Here is a 22160-nt window from a genome sequence, read left to right on the forward strand (position 1 = left end):
TTTACATTTATTTAATTCTATTCTTATTATTAATTCATCAATATTATCGACTTGTGGTTGTTCTCATTAATAATAATAATAACAATAATAATAATAATAGAGAGTGTTGGACTTATTAAGAACACAAGTCAACAGAGAGAGAGTGGCATTATTATTTTCTTAGTTGGAGTACTTACGTTATAACATAATTAGTATACATAATATATTATATGTACATGTATTATATAACATAATATGTTATATGTACGTGTAAGTACTTCTTTAATAGCGAAACTTTCGTTCTTTTCCGTATTATCTTTGAGCGGTAAATTAGTCGATAACAGGAAATTTCATAGAAAAAAGTTTTGGGCAATGAAAATAGCTTTTCAAGCCACCGAATTCGCGGCATCCCTCGATATCTATATCCGAGACGAACGGCGGGATCGGAGAGAAAAATAAACGGTAGGTCGCCGGGAGCGATTCGAAGTTAAAATCCCGATGGATTCGGGCATTTTCGCCGGCGCGGTCGGCGAGGAGGGCCGGCGGAGAGAGAAAAAATAGTTAAGAGGCTAGCACAGTAGAGGGCGGACGGATGGGGTGGGGGCGCCGACTTGAGAGACAGGTGTCAACGGCACATACATAGAGCGGGGATCTTTTTTCGGGAGGTTCTCGATTCCGTGATAATCCTGACCAGGCGAACGCGGGCTGCTAAGTACTAGATGGTAAGTTGATATTTCGACGAATTCGCGAGAGACCGGCGAATTCGTGGGGCCTGTCGCGTACGGCGTATAAGTATAGCACGGCCATTTTCTGCTGAATTTCGTGCGAATTCGGCCCCCGTGTATCGACTAGAGGTGCCGAGAGGGGAAAGTCTCGGATCTCTCCCCTCGCGCTTCATCCCACTGTGCGCACGCTACCCATCCCTTTGACCGGATCATCCCCCTGCGTCCTTCTCCCCCCCCGTTCTCCTCAATTCTTCCCATCCTCCGATTCCCGTTCTTCGCGCTGCCGTCCCTCTACGACCACCCTTCCCCCGCATCGCGACAATTCTGGCCGCGTACAATGTTCGTTTTTTAACGTCTTTTTTCCGTATTCTACCCTTCTCTATGGCCGTCTAAACTGTTCGGGATCCTTGTTACACGAATACGAATGGTTTTGTACAGTGTGCGATCGCCGTGCAAAATTTCTGTCTCGAATTCTCGAATCGGCCCGTGGCGGTTTCCAAGAACGAGTCCCGACTGTTCCTCGTCCCGCGTGTGTTGTACCTTCTTCGGTCGTGTCGTGTCGTGATCGTGAATCGTGAATCGTGACTATTCGTGACAGACGGCCGACGCAGCGTCGGCGGCCAACGGTGTGCTATTCGTGCTACTGTCGTGCTGCAAAAATCTGCCCCTGCGCTTCCTCACACTGTTTTACCTCTTGGAGACCCCCCTCCGAGGAAAGGATTCGATTCCACGGCGAAGAAACATGGGGAGAGGGACGTCGCTGTGAGTAAATACTCGGGCGTCGTTCGAGCAAGACGCGCCACAGAGATATTTTGACGCGACGTATCGTGAATATCATGGTGTTCGAGCGTCAATGGAATTCGTTGCTCTTTTGTTCGTAAAGCCAGTGATGTTGCTCGCGATTTCTCTGTCTATCGTCGAGCTCTCGCTAACGGCGACACTGCGATGTTTGTCTGACCAGTGGCGATGTGCCGTTTGAGCACATGTTACCGAATGACATTCAGAATTTATTCGATAGCCCGTTGCGTGTACCGTCCTAGTATCGTAATTGACCACGCTTGGAGCTTGTTGACGAAACGATGAAGGACGTCGGTTGACGAACAAGCTATCACTTGCAGAACCTATCCTGTAAACTTTGCTGTTTAAAGTGTTCATTTGTCGTGCACGATCATATGTCGATTCTGATTTTCTATGAACTTTCAGATATTTGATTGACGGTTTGCAATGAATTTCCCGCCGTTCGGAGGCCACTTTCCCGGAACTATTCCGAGTATCCATCAGTTCGCGACCGACGGCTCTGGCGGTGCAGGCGGCCGCTACGCCAATCATTTTCCCAACCAGCCTCCTATCGGAGTGCCGGTTATGGGAAAGTACCGTCCTGAGAGCAACGGTGTGCAATCCGCTCAGTCGCAAGTAATGATGAACAATAAGGCAAGCTATCCTAATAGCAATGTTCATCATTATCCAAACGTGCCGTACTCTCAAGCTCAACCGGTTCAACAGCGGCCCACAAATTCGCCTGGAATGCAAGAGAAGCGTTCTTATCATCAGGTAAATGTTTCCCCTGTAAGAGAGCACTTGCCAACGTTTATGTTACACATAGACTTTACGCCGATCGAATCTTTTCAGCAAGCGACCGAAACCATAAATCAACAAGACGTTTGCAATCTTCTGCAGGATAAGGATAAAAATAAGGACAAAAAGACGGACGAGCAGCAGCGCAATGGAGAAAGCACAACCAATGGAAACCAGCAAGATTATACGATGCATCAGCATCACCAGCAGCACGCTCATACACAAACTCCTGCGACTATGCCTGCTACGTGGCAATCTCTGGCCACTCCTGGTTCCACTGTGGCGGATTACCTCAGTCACTTACCAGCCAGTACTTTACCTTTAAGTTTGCATCATTTCTTAAAATACTCCGCAGAAAGTATTAAGAAAGAATCGGAAATGGCACAAACCACTTCGGTAGCTGTAGCGACAACAACAACGCCTAACATAATGATGTCTCCGAATAATAAAAAGAAGAAAAAGAAGAAAGCTCCCAAAGAGAAAAAACCACGTCCGAAACCTGGTGAAATTCGGTTGACTACAGCTTTAGACGGTTCTACTTTGTATTGCTGTCCGGAATGTCATATGGCGTATCCTGAACGTGAATTATTAGAGCAGCATTTACTAGGTCATACTTTGGAACGAAGATTTGTTTGCGATATTTGTGGCGCAGGCTTAAAAAGGAAGGATCATCTTACACGTCACAAACAAAGTCATAATCCAGAACGACCGTACGTTTGTACCGTTTGTTTGAAAGCATTCAAAAGGAAAGAACAATTGACGCTACATTTTGTTATACATTCTGGAGAAAAGCGTCACGTATGCACAGAATGTGGAAAAGGATTTTATCGTAAAGATCATTTAAGAAAACACACCAGAAGCCATATTGCAAGGAGAGTGAAAGCCGAGCTTAGCCAGAATGCTGGTAAGTTTAAGAAACATTTTATTCTTTTTATTTACAAACATTCGATCTCCTGATAGTGCAAAGGAATATTCTATGTGCGCAATGTCTGTTTATCAGGTACGCAGCAAAGTCAACAGCAGAACAATGTTTCGAACATGCAGACAACTGCTGTTACAGCGTCGTCTGTCCTTTCTGGCGGACATCCAGGTCCTCTCCTGTCCTGAGCCCCGCCACCCGGGAACTTCCAAGTTCCCCATCCGAATAATATTCTTCATACGCATACTTCTCATCATTCGCTGCATCATCATCATTTGACAACAGTCAATGTGGCCCATCAATCGAGTGTCACGCCACTTGCTACATCCAGCCATTATCAAACGCACGAGCTCAGTTTCTTAGGACATGTTAAAGATTTCTGAGATCAGGGGAAGACCTCAGTCAAGAGGTAACACTGAAAACTTATATGAGCGTTGCTAGCAGTGAATCCTTGACTGCTTTTCATGATTTTGGGCTTTAATGAATTCTCTACAAGTATGATAATTATTCGTAATGCCGCTGACTCTCTATGTCCTAGTACAATATTGCAAAAGCTGTGACGTTTTATATCAGTTTCCCAACCGTATGCCCAGTTTTATTACTATCTGATTTTCGGATATATGGTTTCGACATAACTCCACGTAGATCTTATCTCAAAAAGTGTGCCATATATATTATATATACATATGTACATGATCAAAAAAAAAAAGCAGAAAATGGCATAGAGAGTGTTTTCATGCACACGTGAAAGAGAAACTATAATTTTCTCTGGAAACATTAGAATAGAGCCTGATATAAGAGTCTTGCCATACTGTACGTATGAAAAACAAAACATATTTTTATGAAGGCTTGGTGTGTTAAATACACGGAAGCTAAATGAGCTATAGAAGCTTATCGATAAAAAAATATATTATAGGAGATATTTTACACATATTTTTTAATGCATTGTATTGATTCACTATTACATCGTTCAGGTTTCAGTATGTTTATTTTTTTATTGTTTATTTTTATGCCGTTTTATACAAGTAACATTTTTTATAAATTTTGCAAAGGGAGATCTGTACATAAAGATGCGAGCGATATCCCACCCATTAATGGAGTAATGTGTTTCGGTTTTTTTTCTATGTTAAATATTTTCGAAAATTTTATTCGCGCGGTTACTTCGAAAAATTTAATCTACAACCAACAAGTTTTTATTGCAATGAAATTTCTTCGTTTTTTAACGAACCGTTGAAAAAATGGCTGAAAATGTGGCAATATTTTAATTGATAAAGAGATGTTTTTATTTCGCGTTTTCTTATTATTCATTTCGCTAATATTATACAAAGTTGGCAGTATTTTATATTTTACGATACAGTTCCAAATTTTTGCTTGCACATTTAACATTTACACACCTTAAGTGTGCGCGCGTGTGTGTGTATGTATATATATAATATGTATGTATATATGAACATACATACGTATTATTCAAGATGTCCTATAATTACGTTAACACCCGGAAATGAGTGATTCCTGAGGTCATTTGAAGCAACTTTTCGCTCAGCGAAAATGCAATTCGCGGCTTTGTTTACGAGTTATTAACGAAAAACAATGACCAATGAGAGGCGAGATCAGCTGGCGCGAGTGTGTGTCAATCGAGCGGAACCGGGCATCGCTGCTCTCGTTGGCTAAGGAAAAAGTTACTTCGAATGACCTCAGGAAAATCACCCCTTTCCGGGTGTAACGTAATTACATATGCGACACCATGTACACACACGCATACACGCGACTCAGGTGTCTAAATAACCTTGACATAACCTTAACTATATATATTTATATAGGCATATATTTTGACGATCTCACAAGAATCGTACTATAAAAAAATCTTTTACAGCGTAAGATCATTACGAGTTTACGTAGTTTTTTTTATACATATATCGTTTTTTACATTGTTTTTATACATATTTTTTCGTTAAATCTTTTTAACCTTCGTTGAAGCACTGATTATGTTAACAAAGGTTTCTCGCTCGTGCGTGAAACACTTGATAAATTTCCTTGTTTATTTTTCTCGGTATTGTACGTACACACGAGCTGCCTTGTTCAAGCAGTCGCCATTTAAAATACCTAGTTTCTTTTCCTCGTATTTAATCACACGTGGAAAGTTATCCTCGCGAACTGTGATCGTTTCGGACAAAATCACACTTGTCTGACCCACCCCCCGCCCCCGCCCCTTCTTTTCTTCTTAATTCCTTACTAATTACGTACTATTTAGTATTATTTATCGTGCCATTTTTTTCGGGCTACTTTCGCCGAACCACTTCTTGCCATAACTGATACAAGCACTCGATCGAGAAACATTGTCGACGGTTTTATTTTTCAATTGTCATATGCAACAACAACAACAACAACAACAACAATATAACGTTGGATATATGCGATATATATATTCACGTGATATAAAATAAAGGAGTAAATAAAATAAAACATAATTAAACGTAAGTTAGGAATGTGATGCGCAAAATACTAGAGGGAGAGAAAGACAAAGTAAGAGAAAGAAAAGAAAAGAAAAACAGAAGAAATGAAATCCTTCATATTCGTTGGGAGAACGACGCGTTCCAGAGATCCACTGCTATTTATTAAAAAAGAAAAAAAAATAGATAAAGTATTTTGTAATGAAGAAAAATAATAACATAGAAAATATATAAAAAATCTACTGCTGATATATTTTTCATTACTAGTTAAAGCATGAATGTATAGTGTGTTCGTTGCTATGGTATACAGAACTGTTAATAATAATTCAAGGTCGCCTTGAGTTTCCAATCGGTAGTAGAACAAAGTGAATAACCTACAAATGACAATGAAATTACATGTACGTTTATGTATTTTGATTACGTGCTTACATTGGATTGCGAATCGAACACAGGAGTCATTTTTTTGCAGGAAATGAGTTAATTTAATACCGACAATAACGTTAAGATATCTTTAAGGCAAATAAATGTGGCTAGAATATCATGCGACGCATTGATTCGTTTGTTTTCATTGAAATTTAATGCATCAGTAGTATACTTTACTTTGGTTGTGATCTTTTATTTTTTACTGAAAAAGTTCGTCTTGTATGTCAGATAATTCATTGGCGTGTCATGGTAAAACGTAATTTAATGCGTTATTATATAATATAATTAATTATATAATATATATTTATTTATTTTATATTATGTAATTATTATATAATATAATTAATACGATATTAACCAAAATATTTCCAATATACAGCCGAGTAGCAGTAACAATATTTTAGCAGTGGATAAACTGTATGTGTGCGTGTGTGTGTGTGTGTGTGTGGACAAATTTTTATAAAAAAGTAGAAACATACAAAATCAAGTACGAATTGCAATTTCGTGTCGATGAAATTAAAAATTAAAAATTTTAATGAGTATAATTTTTAGAAAAATACGTATGCGCGCGTGTGTGTTATATTTATATATGCAATATACAATTTACAATATACATTTAAATATACGAATTCTTTTATGCAGAAGAATCAAATCACAATAAGAATACGCTAATATGTTGTCTGCAACAAGTGTAAATGAGAATAAATAGATTTTTAATTACTTTATTACAATTAATATGACGCAGACTAACTAGCCCAGGTCTTTTGCTTGCCTTAACGGTATTTTAACGATATTAACAACAATAATCGATAGTCGCATTTCTGCTTTAGCTACAAACCCTGTCGATGAGCTTTTTAATGACAGTAAACTGTATTTGAAAGAAAGTCACTATGTATATGGTAATCTCATAAATATATTATTATATTATATTATTCGAGAATTTTGTTGGATTACAATTTACATTGCTGTTCTTATTGAGCAATTTATTACAATATTTTCGGTGATCCATCATTTTTGAAAGATTAATTTGGCAATTGTCAGTACCTAAAAAGTATTAAGAAAAATTAATAACGAAGTCCTAAAATTATTACTTGGATTTGTTGACATATTCGTTGCTTTGTAACAATATTGACACAAAATGTGACTAAAATATTCAATAATATCAGAAACAATTGTGTCACAGTACATCGAATAAAATGATTATAAAGTTTTCCACTTAGATTCGTATTATGCACATTTGTATAAATTGCTAAACGTTCCGAGTTCCATCGAAGGGATTCAAGGTGCCTTAAATTTTGGCTAAAACGAAAGGATTTAGTACGATTTTTTCTTACAAATCTCGCCGTTCGTTCTCGAAATTGCGAATAGAATTTTTATCGAATTATCATGAACATCTAAAATATGCTGTTAACAACGATCACCCTGTATACACATGCCTTTTCCATTCTCAAACTGATGCCTCAGTTGTTCGCTCCAACCTGTTAACAATAGTTTCGTATTATGATACTAGTCTTCTTCCATAGATAGTTCATTACGTAAACTCTTCCGCATCATGTTTCTAGCGTCATACGTTCTAGCAAGTAATATGAAAAATTCAGGATTCGCCAGACCTCAAGTATAAGGATGTACTAAAAATATATTATATATATATATATATACATAAAATATATATATAAAAAATGAGCTGTACTATTATATAAAAAATACTCCAACGCCATGTACTTGTAACCGTGAAGAGAGAAAGAGAGAAAGAGAGAGAGAGAGAGAACAGAAGAAAAGAGAGTACACCTTAGATTATACATTTAGCGTCTAAGTTTGTATACAAGAAAAAAAAACAAATTAATATGAAAGGAAAGAGGATAAATAAGCACGTACTCGATGGAGATGAATGAGGCGAGTGTTTATGCGGGTGTGTATGTGTGTCAGAGAGATAAAGAGAGAGAGAGAGAGAAAGTGCGCGTGCGCGCATATATAAAGGATTGACAAAAAAAAGAATAAAATAGAATGCAAGAGCGAGAGAGAGAGAGAGAGAGAGAGAGAAAGAGCCTGTGAGAAGTTACAAAAAAGGTGTAGTTGCATGCGTTGTGTCAGAAATGTATATCAAAATTTCTGGAACATGGAAATGGACTATGCGATAAGATTATTGACAAATAGCTTTACGATTTTTAAGAAACGGGGAGGAGAAAACAAGCGAGCGAGCGAGCGAATGTGAAAGATTTGTCGAAAATCGGCATATACGATTTTTTGAGTGATGAGAAACAAATGAGAGGCTCAAGAAGCGGTCTATTTTGAAGGTTAGCCAAGAGAACCTGATGATATTCCCACTTTCGACGAAGTGGATAGTTAGAACCTAGGTTGTCAGGTTCAGATGCGAGATTCCAGATCGGTGGAATGGCGGGAGGGGGGGGGGCAGCGATCCTCACTGCCTTGTGCGGCGAAGTCGGAAGTCACGTGGCCAACCGAAGGGTGTCCCTATTTTATATCGGTTCGCCGCCGTGTTGGCGTCGTGTTCACTGCTGTGAACCGAGAAAGAAATGCGTTACAATAGCGACACCCTGTAGAGCTCTCCGAGCGTCGCACGAGGCAAGGCGGTGGGGATCGCCCCGCCATACTACTTACCCCCACTCTACCGACCTGGAATCCCGCACACAAACCTGGCAACCAGCAATAGAACCTTGGACCGTATATAACTATAGATACAGCTTCGGATAGTTCGCCTGAAAAACCAAGACGAATCGTCACAGTGAACTCGATGTACAAGCTGTGCTAGTATGATATATCTGCAATTTCGAAAGACGTTCCAATGCGAAATGTTTAATTTTTCGAAAGGAAATTCAACGAATCAAATGTGAAATATTATTATTTCGATTAAGAGTGATGAAATTCTTACCGACGGAGAGCTACGTTCCCACGCGCTGTTGTTTAAAAAAAAATGTTCAAAATTAAGCTCACGCGAGACCTGAGATTTGAACTTGAAGCCTGATGCCGTGTCGGTCATTTTGATCATCTTGCCCACACGTCACAGCGAACCATTCTTCCGTGAGTCATCTTTGTCTCGCCAAACTCTTGGCTCGCGTGTACACGCACTATACACAAAGAAGCCGCGTCTAGTAGTACATGTATATGGTCTAAGGCACTGCTCGCAACATTGGACTCCGCCGCGGCGTCTCGCTGGAGGCGGAGCCTAATGTTGCGTTCCGAAGCGTTCCGAGGTCTGAGTCTTGGACGCTAAAATTAATTAAGCAGAACCGACCGCTTCGTCGAGGTGTACAGGCGTAGTTGGTGTTCCTAGAGAATAAAGAAAAAACAAATGGAAAAAACAAAGAGAGAGAGAGAGAGAGAGGGGAAGAAATGGGAGGATTAAACAGTTGAACGCGTCTCTAAAGAAGGAAGAAAAACAATTCTCCGGTGCCTTGGCATAGCGCTGGACTGTTTCCATACCCACACACACACACACACACACACACACGTTATTCCAACCTAAATCGAGTCTAAGGAATGACCCCGTGTGTAGCTCTTTCCGAGACACCCTGTACGCTCCGTTTCTTCTTCCGTCTCCCGTTCCCGGATACTTTTTCATCGTTTTTCGCCATGCTAGCTATTTTTTGCGCAAGACGAGTGAGAGGACTAAAAAAAAAAGAAACAGGTGGACGGGCGACGGACGGATGAACAAAATGAAATATTTTTTAATAACGCGAGGGAATTAATGGTTTCCGTGGCTCGAGACACAGGGCGAGTTCTCTCGTCATTGTTAATTTCGATCGACACGATTCGCGAAGAAATGAGCAAACTTAATTACTGTGCCATAATCTGTACGGAAATGATTTTCTTTTTTCATGGAAATAATTGCTCCTTCGATGGGAATCGGCGGATCTTTTGTTACGAGTCGAAGGACGTAAAAGGTAAAAACACCTAAAGAAAACGATATCGAAGAAGTTCGGTTCGAAACGATTCGAGGAGAAATCCGAACGCAACCGAAACGTTCAGTTTCTATCCTATTTTCATAACGTTAGCCGGAACAACATTTTGTTTTTGTACTCAATATAGTAAGATCTAGTTTAACGGATAAGTAACACGTTTTTATAGAGCATAAGTAATTAAATAAGGGATAGGCCTTTATTGCCCAAGTTGCACGAGAAGATAAGTGCAGGACAGAGAGGAATTACGAGAGCAGGCTGAACTTGCAGAGGTCTCGCTTTATACAATCGAGAAAACCGTCGGACGGTTAAAGTCCATACAATCGAACATAACCCACGCGCAGGAATTGGATGCGGTGTTGTTGCCCGTTTCGTCGAATATTCGTCGATGGTGTTTATTTGATCGTCCACGGGCCATTTACGATGAAAAATCTTCAACAATATTTCCGGCGACAAAAAAATGTTTTCTTCCCAAAAATGTTTCGGTCCCCTGTGGACGATTAATTATTAGACGAAGACTTGTCGCGACGGTCATCGATTAGACTGCGGATTTTTACGCCACGTATACGAGGTACTAGTAGATAAAATAAAAAAAAAGCAGTGAAAATATGTGGATAATAATAGAAACATACTATCGTATTATTTTCAACTTGTGCGCATCTTTAGCATGTTAGATCGGGTCAGAAATCATTTCCGATGTAATGTATGAATTTGATTTGTCAATAAAATAATGAACAACAAATATGAAAATGTACGTTATCGGAATTCGTTTCCTGAAACGAGAAATATTTATGACTCGATCTAATAATATAATAGGAGAAATTCAATTCTCTTCAACTGCGAATTCTTGAAACTGACTCAGGAAGCATTGATTTTGCCCGCAGTCTAGTCGTTATTGCTTTTTTTCTTTCGATAGAATTCTCAAACCGTATTTCGTTGCTCGAGACGCGAAGGGTCAAGTTTCGACTGTCGACGTTTCTTCTTCGCGACGACTTTGAATCGCACGCGGCAAGTTTCAAGCATTAATTCCGATACTCAACGGTAATGATCTGTAATAGAACTGTCCCTGTAAGCGACCGGACAGCAGAGAAATAATTGCTCGAACGGGGACGAGAGAAAACCGTGAAGAAAAGGAAGAAGGTACACTTTGTTGTAAACCAGGAATGGGCGAGTCGCGCGGCCGAATCTGGCTCGTTCCCCCTCCACTTTTACGGTTCCCCGTGGCGGCTCGTCCCTTGCACGCTCGCGCGGCACGAGAAACGATGCGACATTGTTTTTTCTTCGCTCCACGCGGGCCTCTGTCCGTGTAATAATGTGCAGTCGTAGCGGAGCTCTCGCGGGCCAGCGGCTGAAACGACTCGCCCGTGCCTGTTTGTGTAAATCAAATGCGATTTTCTGCGAGATATGAGGGTGAACAATTGAGAACCATATTTTTCTACGCAGTCTCGAAACTCTTAATTGATAGAGCCGAAACCGGAAATACGATCGACGACCGTCACAGCGGAATTGTATTTTCGTGCGCGCGCGAATCTTAAATTAGCATGTTCGTTAATCGCGGTCTCATACACACACACACACACACACATACACACAGTTTGGAAACAAAAATACTACTCCGTGAACTGCTGCGAGATTTCCAATGTTCTTCGCTATTGGCGCGACATATTGAAATACTCGATTCGAGCTCTTGGATGGCGGAACCTGGGTCTGTTTTGATAAAAATGTTGTACGACATAACCTTGTCATGGAAAAAATGGAAGATCTATGAAGAGACAATAGCAAACGAATTAAATGTATCCTTAGGCATCGGCAATTTTTAATTTATCAAGGTCCGCTATCTTAGGGTTAAATGAATGTGGAATAATCCGTATTAGGCTGTTACATACGAAATCATTGATTTTCAGCAGCGACTTAAACAAGGATCACTTTAATTTATAGAATTCGTTAACGAGTTACAAGTTCAAGTGATTTACAAAGAGTCGATTTATTTTGTTGTTTACGTGTTTCATTCGTCAAATCCAGCTTCCATAAAAATATAATCTTATTCAACAACTTTCACGTTATTTACCCCTTTTATTAAGTACATTCGGTTGCAAATATCTACGTATATTTGATAAGTTTGAAACGAAAAAGCAAAGGTGTTGGACGTTTTGTGGACAATAACCCATTTGTTGTTATAATTGAACAGCTTCCGAAACGGCGCCGATATTTTCAATTGCATTTGCAAACAAATATATGTCAAGCAAAAACAACGGTATACAAGAATGTATTGAATAGTTAACAGGGATACGTTCAAAAAACAAATTTCTCGTTACATTAGTTATATGTATAATAATCATACTAGAAATTTTTATGAATTTTCCCATTTTTGTAGGCATTAAGAAAGTGTAGTTAAGTAGAATCTTATTTTTAACAATAACAGTTTTCGTGCTTAAAGAATAAGTAAAAAACCGTCTTAAATAGCGTCGAACTTTGTATTTGGTATTTTTCGAAAAATTTTTATAAAACCTAGCCGAATAAAGATCCGCCGTCTAGCTGTAATAAATGTGACATCCGATTAATCAAAATTTGATGTATTAAGTAAATCTCAATATACACAAAATGTGCAGTCTTTGTGTTCTTCAAATATTGGAAATTTATCAAATGTACATAGAATTTTATGGTTGACTGTACACGTACGATGTGGGACTTTATGTATAATCCTGTCAGGTTTCTCAGAGCTTTTAAAAATCTTAATCCGACCCCGGATTAACAGTAAGTCCACGAAAATCACGTTAATTGAAATAAACTCTGGTCCAAAAGTAACAACAGTTAGTTAAATGAAAAAAAGGAAGATTCGATCTGAAGAACTATATTTGGAGCTTTAAAATGGTACACGCGAAATCGCTTCAATCAAAACGTTTTGTAACATTCCACATGTAACAACCTAATGTTCTATTTTTTAAACTTCGTTAACGTTTTTTCAGCGAAGACTGTGAAACTGTAACGCACTGTATACATGTATGTATATAGGGTGTCTCAAAAATGTCTCGAAATCCGGAAATGGCGGGTTCCTCGGATCATTTGAAGCAACTTCTTCCTTTACAAAAATTTTCTCCGAGGCAACATTAACGAGATATTAACGAAAACCACTGACCAATGAGAGACGAGCTCGAGCGGCGCGCGGCGGCCCAGCCAACGAGGGCGCCGCGCCCAGCTCCGGATTGCGAGACATCTTTGGGACACCCTGTATTTTACGTCATAAAACGTTGGTAGCGGACTTGTTATACGGGTTGGTTCATGCAAAACGAGAAGAAGAAGAATATGTGAGGTTAGGAGCGCGGCGCGGGTGACAGAGTACAATAACAAACTTCAGATATGCGGTGATCTACTTCCTCGTAATGTAGAATATCCACGATCTTTAACGGCGCGCTTATCTTTTTGTAAGTACCGAGTTAAGGAAGAAAGGATAGACTTTAAAGCGAACTCCAAGCATAATCGATACGTCGAAGTAAGAATTTTCTTTCATAAAAGGCTCGAAGTGAAATTTGTTATCTCCAAAGGCCAATACATTTTTCTTATAGAATTTACAGATCGATCCTTGGTTCTTAGCTGTCTACGTACTATTACATTATATTTACATAGAAATGGCCAACTCTTCGGGTTCTGAGAGAAGAATGCATTTGCCGCGTTCCGGTAACTAACCAACAAAGAATAAGATAGTGTACATGTAAAGCGTGCATAAATCTCTTATTGCATAACACGTGTTTCTCTCACGTTCCAACTTTACTTTTGCGGAATAACGACTATGGCTCTTCACACGGCTATTCGCATATATACAATCTATACATGGTGTCCCAAAAATGTCTCGCAATCCGAAAGTAGGGGGATTCCCGGGGTGATTCGAAGCAACTTTTTCCTTAGCGAAAATGCGATCCGCGGCTTCTTTTACGAGTTATTAACGAAAAACCGTGACCAATCAGAGGCTAGATCATTCGGCGCGCGGCGGCCGAGCCAATGAGCGGGACTGGGCTCCGTGCACACTCGTTGGCTGGGCCGCCGCGCGCCAGCCGAGCTCGCCTCTCATTGGTCAGTGTTTTTCGTTAATAACTCGTAAACGAAGCGTCGGAGAAAATTTTCACAAAGGAAAAGGTTGCTTCAAATGACCTGAGGAACCTCCCATTTCCGGATTGCGAGACATTTTTGGGACAGTGTATATCATTTGTGACGCGGCAAACGATAAAAGCGTTGATGAAGAGAGAGAAGCGTGGAAATACATTCAACTGTTTTATACATTCTACATACATATAAGAATGTTTATGTTGGAGCAACGGTCAGAGCAACTCGTACATATTTTTCGATACACCATATTGTGGAACTTGAATATAGTAAAATACTTGTTCTTCAGACTCACTTATCTTTGTGAAACCTTGAATGACTCAACTTGGACTATTGCCGCAGCTCCATCATAAACAAACCAAAGAGAGGTGATGCCAATGTTGTAAGGATATTAGATCAGATCCAATGCTCCCGTGACTTTCATCGTAGGTCCAACCATAAACGGACCCTTGAAGCTGTTACACACGCCAAAAGACTCTTCTAGAACTGTACTACGTTCAAACGAGTTGACTGGCACAGAATGTAAACAGAACGTTCCATGTGATCGGTGCTGCGAAGTCGATGAGACGATGTTCAGGGACGAATATTAGAGGACCTTTATATCGAGGGCCCTTGCATGCAGATACATATTTTTTGGTTCCGGTATTAAAACCCTTATATGCAAACTGTAACATAGAAATACCGGTATAATTTTATACAGTTACCAGTATTATTTTCAGTTTCTCTTTTTTTAAAATTTGGATTATGAATGTTAGGAGAGGGCGCGAATGGAAATAACGTCTTGTTTATTTCTTTTCTCACGACCTGTAAGAAAGTAAGAAAGTGTAATAATATATTATAGTTCCAAGTAAGAAAACCGAAGATAATACCGGTAAACGTATCGTTAAATAGGAATTTATTTTCATTTTTTAACGAGTTGAAAATAATCTAGTAGCATTTGTTAAACCTTTTCCTTTCATTTACCGTTTTGTATTCGATCTACGCTCATCTTTGTCATAAGCCATAAATGCATAAAATCTGCCATCTAGCGACGAGCCTTAGGAAACCGAGCCACCGGCGTTTTAAACAAGCGACAAAATTTGTATTTGACCCCGAAACGCGGTAACGCATATTTTTCGACCGAAGTCGTACATTTATCTTCCATTTTCTTCTCTATATTCAGTTAAGGAGTCTTCTTAGTTTAACGTTACGGTTGTAAGACAAATCTTTGATTTTTTTTTCAAAGAAAATCATTAAGTATTATAACTTCAAATTTAACGTCTTCGTTGACTAATATTCGAAAAATATATTCGAAGATATTCTTGAACAATAACAATTAAAATTTAACCTTATTGTTTTGGCAAATATGATTCCGATTTTTATAGTTGTCTGACAAAGAATGCAAAGCTTTTCTTACAATGCGTGTGTTTAGCTGTCGCCACAAACTAGAACGAATAAGAAGTATTGAAAAGCAAAAAAATGGTGGTGGAAATTCGAATTTCCAGTTGCCAAGTGGGAAAAATTATCTTTAATTTCTCAACTTGCGGTTATGATAGCTTGAAAATATTAAACGACACGTAAAGACTATGTTGTTGTCCAGCTATGAAAATGGATTCTTCAGCGAATTCTATAAAAAAAATATACAAACAGAATATTGCATAAAGATACATACATATGTGTCGTGAACGGACAGTTCTGTTTTTTCCATCAGTTCGCTTCTCTTCCCTGCAACCATAAATATCTTTCCTCCTCCTGTTTTTCTTTCTAGTTACTGTTTTTCACGTATTCTCCCCGTCCAAATTATACACAATTTATAGGTTCCAATAAATCGTCATAAATCGTTAATTACCCGAGAACTGTGAAGGAATACTGCTGGAAATGTCAACGAGAACTTTCACCCCCACCATTTGACTGCGCATCCGATTGCGCATGGAATAACCGGCCAATCAGAACAAAGCAGTTTCTCACCTCGTCGCTTGACTACTTAGCATGGTTATAATACGTATCGTTAAAAACATTCAAACTATCATAATCTCATAAGTTGTATCTTGTTGCTCGTAAGTATCTTGAGAAAAGCGTATTTGAAATGTTGGACACTGTTTTAACATGAAGTTGTAAGAAAATGCAAAAGAAACGAAACGATTCTTCGAATCGTCGAACTAGGGAGACTTCTTAAAAGTAAGCCACAAGCGGTACTTGTATATGCAACTGTTTATGTATACCATTTTTTTATAAAGTTTCGTGTACGATTACAATTGAGAAAACATGTTTTAGGTATTTTACATCGCACAAGGCGTTTACCAGGATAATTCGATATTCATTGGAATTGGTATGAATTATAAATAGCCTGCGAATATTTACACGAACTTACATTTTTCTAGACTAATTTACAAAAGTAAGAAAACTTTTCGTTAACCCCCGCTTTCCTTGTGAGATTTATCATTTCGAGAGTGCGGTTTTGATTACGTTACATTGTATTACATTATAAGGTGAAACAAATAAACGAATATATGCAATACAGATGAACGAGAATTGAACACGGCAAAGCGAACAATTAATTTCAAAAATTTGTTCCACTACAAATCAAATATACTGTTTCACTAATTTAATCTTAATCTTAATTCTTGTCTTACTTTAAACAACGTAAAATCTGTTTTTGGTTCGAGTTTCTAGTATTCAGCATTTTCCAAGAAAATTGAAAACATTAATTTACGTTATTGTTTTTGTAGTTAATTTTAGAGACGGTATTTTTCAGCTAAGATATTTGTACATTTAAACAATAAAATTAAATAAATGCGTCTGAATATTTCACGATTGAAGCATAGTTGCATTTAGTATTTTTGCTGTCTAAATAATTTATCCTTGATTTCAGAAAAACTATTAATTGTATCGACATTAACATTTGTTATTTACGAAAGAGTTTTTGATTTCGTTTGAAATAAATTAGTCTAAAAAAATGCGGGCAACATGCGATGTTCATTAATTATATTTAAGATCCATGAACGGAGGATATAGTTTGAAGTTATTCGAATAAAGGACGACTTGGTAAATGTAAACAAAACGTGATCTCCACGTTGTGCTACGTTCAACGAGAACAACGGCACAAAATGTAAACAGAACGTTCACACGGTCGGTGCTTCGGTTGCAGCTGAGTGGCTGTTAGACGACGATGCTCAGGGACGAATTTTGGTGGACCCTCGTCGAGGGCCCGTGCATGCAGAGTAGCCTCGTGTAGAAGAGCCTGAAAATTGTGATTCAGCGGCCCTGGCCCGATCACGTGAGAAATACAAAAAACAGTACGACTTATAGGATGACTTGATGTTGCTAAAATTTCAAAACATGTCATCTTTTTGGCTATCAGTATACTGAATATCGAAGAAGAATATTTTCTTGGATAAAACGTAAGCTCTAAAGCAGCAAGGAACCGCGAAGAGTTGGATAAACCAAATTTGACACAGAATGACCCAATAAGTGCTGTATCGAAAGAAGACAAAATTGATATAAATGTATGTATATATGCCTCTGCTTTGCATTGACAACAAATTTTGTGACGATATCACTGGCTTCGCGGCTTTAAACATTGTTTTCCATTGAACTAGACTTTGTGCATTCATGCTGTTCTCTGGCAAACGGTGCCTCGATTTTGCATGAACCAGCGAGTGGTATGCAGTTTCACAGTTCGTTCAGATGCTCTGGCGGCGCGAGTATGTGTGTATGTGTGTGGTGAATTGTTCTCTTTTTTTCTCGCAGACGTTTGTTTTTCTATGCGCACGTATGCAAGCGTGATTGCCAGGGTTTTTCACACGGCGACATCAGGCACAACAAGAAGTAAAACGAGGCGAAACGACGACGGAAAGGAAAGCATACGGAAACGATATACAAATTCCTCGACATAGTACAAAGCATATAAACTTCTCATTTTTTCAATAGCCTAGAGGGGAAGTATAGTAAGTACGCATAAAAGGATAAGTCATTACGCGTATTAAATAGACGTCTACCGAATAGCCGGAGAGTCTGCGACGCAACGGGAAAGTCCTTTCTATACCGGGAACATCCGGACAAAACGAGATCACGATTGGAATCGATCCTCGATCTTATGATTTTAACGATCGCTTAGTATCAAAGGAGATCAGAGTGATTCGGCTGCGAACGCTTAATATTTCCGATGGCGCACAGTGGTCGAAACTTGTACACAACGTAAACTAGATAGAAATAATAAGCGTAGTTGAAACATGAATATTGCAACAGTGCAGTATCTTATTTAGCTTGAAAAGTAACTTTATTTGTAAATAAAAATGATTTCTCTGTGGATTATTTGATTACTCGGCTATTAAATGAAATAATTTCTTAACTCGTTTTTGACTTTGTATATCAATTAATTTTAACTGAAATCATTTTTCATATATTCTCTAATCGCAATTTTTCTTACATATGTTATACCGACACTATTTACTGCTGCAAAGATTTTTCGGTTCCCAAATTATGGGCATAAGCAATTTCCAGGGCAAATGGTTGCATTATGAAAATTCACGAATTTTAAGTTCAAGAATATAAGTAACGAAATAACAGATAATCTCTGCTCGAGCCTAATTTAGAAGCTGTTTCTTTTTGTTATCTACACTATCGATTAGAATTTTCAATAGAAAAGGTGATCGTTTTTGAAACATTTTTCCAGCATCTCTTGCGGTCCGAAAGAGATCTACGGCTATAATTTCATTGGACTTTCAGCGAGGTCGATTTGATCTTCGTTTGCGTTGTTTACAGTTACGAACCACTGCGCAACTATACTTGAAGTATACTCGCGTCAAGAAGTGCATACTTTTGATTTCATCATCTTCCTGCAAATATAAGTTATAGGATAACAAATACATATTTATTGAACAATTAAACGCAATACTACCTGACAATTCATAAGAGAAATATTCTTGCAATTTTTTACGGAGATTGAAAAGGCTGACATTTTATAGATAACGCTCGAGTAGTGTACATGTATAATATGTAAACTCTTAACGAGTATACAGAGTGGACGAAGTGGAACCGAACGTTTTCACGCACAACAGTTTATCATTTATCTTGCATACAAGCAACAGTATAAACGCCTCCTATACAGGGTGTCCCGAAAATGTCTCGCAATCCGGAAATGGGAGGTTCCTGAGGTCATTTGAAGCAACTTTTTCCTTTGCGAAAATTTTCTTCGAGGCTTCGTTCACGAGTTATTAACAAAAAACACTGACCAATGAGAGGCGAGCTCGGCTGGCGCGCGGCCGCCCAGCCAACGAGTGCACGGAGCCCGGTTCCGCTCATTGGCTCGGCCGTCTCGCGCCAAATGATCTCGCCTCTGATTGGTCACGGTTTTTCGTTGATAACTCGTAAACGAAGCCGCGGATTGCATTTTCACTAAGGAAAAAGTTGCTTCAAATCAATTCAAGAATCCCCTATTTTCAGATTGTAAGTCTTTTTTGGAACACTCTGTATATTTAACACTGGAACTATTGAACCCTTTAAAATGTCGGGTTTCGAATCTTCATAATTAACGTCATTTTGTCTGTCCAGCAGTTCTAGTATTAAATATATTAAATTATATTATTTATTATTATTATATTATTATATTATATTATATTAATATAATATTAATATTATATTAATTATATTATATTATTATATTAAATAATATATTAAATTCTGAATTGTCGACTTATTGTTAATTCGACGTCTAAAGTCGATTTTTGTCTGTTGAGCACTTTTTGATTGATTTTAACTATGATTTAATTTGATATCTCCTTTTTTTATACTATGATCTATATCTTCTTAACTATGCCGTGTACAACGTGACTTCTTTGACCTGTTTACATTTCTAATTCATTATTACTATCGTCACAAATAGTTTGACCTTGTCAAAATTATGTTGTTAAAAAGATATTTTGGTATAGACTGTCCGGTTAAAGTAACTTCTCCCCGTTAGCATAAACGTAGCTCTAATACGAACCAAAATAAGTAAAATATCTTGGTGCAGACTTTTGCTTTTGGGCATGGTAAAAAAACTTGTGAAAAGTCACTGAAAAACAAACATTAGAAAATAAGATTTTCAGGGTGTTCTGAAAGAAGAAATGTAAAAAAGTTCGATCGATCATTGTCCACCTATACTTCGAAATATTTTAATACATACAAAGCATTATACAACATTTATTTGACGCTTAAGATGATCGTTTGGTTCGGCTAATTCGACGGAACTAATTCGCTGTATAAAGTATAGTTGTAAGGTGAACGTTAAGAAAATGGCACGGTTGCTAATGAAAGAATTCGATCATCTTTAATCGTGTTACGTGAATTTCGCGTAGCATTATTTGCAAGTAATGAAATAAGTCGAAATCTGTTCTCAATGAAATTACTTCATTCCATGGATTAGATTGTGTTGTAAATAATTCAAACGCGACAATAGCAAAGCAATTTCATTTAATTAATTGTTATTACCATGTATTACCATTTATTAGGTAGTTTGAATACATATATAATGAATGTCAATAATTACAAGTTGTTCCAAAAAAGTAGCAATTATTTATGATTCGATTTAATGTAAACAATGTTAAAGTAACCTAACAAGTGTTAGGTTAAAAAATATAGAACTTAATTGTCTTCTCATTAGTATATTAACGATGCTATCCGAAATTCGTTTAACGCCCAAAATGAACGATTACTTCTGCGCTCAACTGTACCATACTGCCGTGATTACAATTAGTAATTTCGAATACCACTTGGCGTAAAATAATCGAGAGATGCTTTTCCCGGTTGTGGATTTTCCGGATATCCGATAGATAACGATAATATTAATAATAATAATAATAATAATAATAATAATATTATTAATGATAAAATGAGAAATAGTCATTTGCAAGCGCAGTTTACTCAGCCATACAAATGAAGAATCTTCTGTTCGAGATTTTCAGCGTTCAATTTCTGTTTCTATAACGTTTTCTCGTTTGCTTACAATAAACGCATTTGTACCACAGTCTTCCAGGGTACAAAGGAAAGAGTAACAAACTATTCGTTTGCCGTGATCTGCAAATCAAACGGAGAGGATAAAAGAGATAGAAATAACGACCTAAACGAATAGAGAGAGAGAGAGAGAGAGAAAGAGAGAAAGGCGAAATGTAACAGGAACGAGGGAGGGGGGGGGGAATAAGGCGAAGCGACGGGTGGGAGTTGAAAGGGAAAGAAACAGAGAATTAATAAGAAAAATTCTGTATAACTATGATACAAGCCCTCTGATGATCTCAGTGTTTTATTTTTGTATAGCGTGCGTTTAAAAGACCGTGTAATCTTCGGGAACGTAAATCAAACAAACAGGCACGATTCGAGAAACATAGCGAAACTTAATTGTAGAGGACAACAAAAATAATAAAAGAAAGAAATGTATAAGGGAGATGTAGGTATAAATACAGACAGAGACGAATTTAGGCTGCGACGATAGAGGTTTAAAGTTTGTGAACGTTTTTTCCAGACATTTCCCAGTGCTGCTTTATGTAATACCTTATGTAATATATAAATATATATATAAATATATATATATATAAATTGTATGAAAAATCAAATGAAAAAATTACACATTGCTTGTCGTTATTCGCAATCCCTATATTATCCTTCTGTTCGACAGAGATGCCGAATTTGTCGAATTTTGCAAAAATGTCAAGATATTGTGGTAGATTTTATTATGATTTAAACATTCTTTTTTTTTATTTACAGTGTTACTATGACTTTAAAATAGTAGCGATATTTGCAGCGAGTCAAAGAAGTCTCTGCACACTCTATAAAACAGAGTACCTTTTTTTAAAATTGGTTCAATTTTTAATTATTATATTATTAATTTATATATTATATTATATATATTATATTATTAATGATTAAATTTTGTTTATTAGCAGTTAATTGCAGTTACTCGTGATTGCTAAATAATTAACAAAGGTTGATTCCGCTACTTCCGTTTTCTGTGCCTTCAATAGAAGAAACATTTTTTAGACTTACAGTGAGTAAAGGAAGCATATACATTATAATCGTAGAGTTAATTTTTCTACTTCTTAATTCCCTTTTTCTTCTTTCA

General features: G+C 37.7%; 1 protein-coding gene across 16 annotated transcripts; it reads left to right on the forward strand.

The window, feature by feature from the left end:
* Positions 1-576: 576 nt before the first annotated feature.
* On the forward strand, positions 577-21665 carry LOC117224565 (uncharacterized). Of its 16 annotated transcripts, XM_076524642.1 has the most exons (8): positions 1479-1832; positions 1908-2255; positions 2334-3183; positions 3280-16243; positions 16340-16394; positions 17060-17110; positions 17214-17571; positions 17816-21665. In XM_076524642.1, the coding sequence occupies exons 2-4, from the start codon at positions 1929-1931 to the stop codon at positions 3384-3386; spliced, it is 1284 nt and encodes a 427-aa protein (XP_076380757.1). In that variant the 5' UTR covers positions 1479-1832; positions 1908-1928; the 3' UTR covers positions 3387-16243; positions 16340-16394; positions 17060-17110; positions 17214-17571; positions 17816-21665. The 16 variants fall into 16 exon arrangements, with proteins under 16 accessions (XP_033333472.1, XP_033333471.1, XP_076380747.1 ...); XM_076524637.1 differs by having other exon boundaries at positions 3280-17110; positions 17214-17342; positions 17427-17571; XM_076524640.1 differs by having other exon boundaries at positions 3280-16394.
* The last annotated feature ends 495 nt before the right edge of the window (positions 21666-22160 follow it).

The sequence above is a fragment of the Megalopta genalis genome, chromosome 9 (assembly GCF_051020955.1).
Source record: "Megalopta genalis isolate 19385.01 chromosome 9, iyMegGena1_principal, whole genome shotgun sequence".
NCBI classification, from domain to species: Eukaryota; Metazoa; Arthropoda; class Insecta; order Hymenoptera; family Halictidae; genus Megalopta; species Megalopta genalis.

Coding starts and splice junctions, on each gene's coding strand:
- LOC117224565 (XM_033477581.2), top strand. CDS start 1,929: ATGAATTTCCCGCCGTTCGGAGGCCACTTTCCCGGAACTATTCCGAGT. Junction 2,256..2,333: donor AGAAGCGTTCTTATCATCAG/GTAAATGTTTCC, acceptor GAATCTTTTCAG/CAAGCGACCGAAACCATAAA. Junction 3,184..3,279: donor CGAGCTTAGCCAGAATGCTG/GTAAGTTTAAGA, acceptor TCTGTTTATCAG/GTACGCAGCAAAGTCAACAG.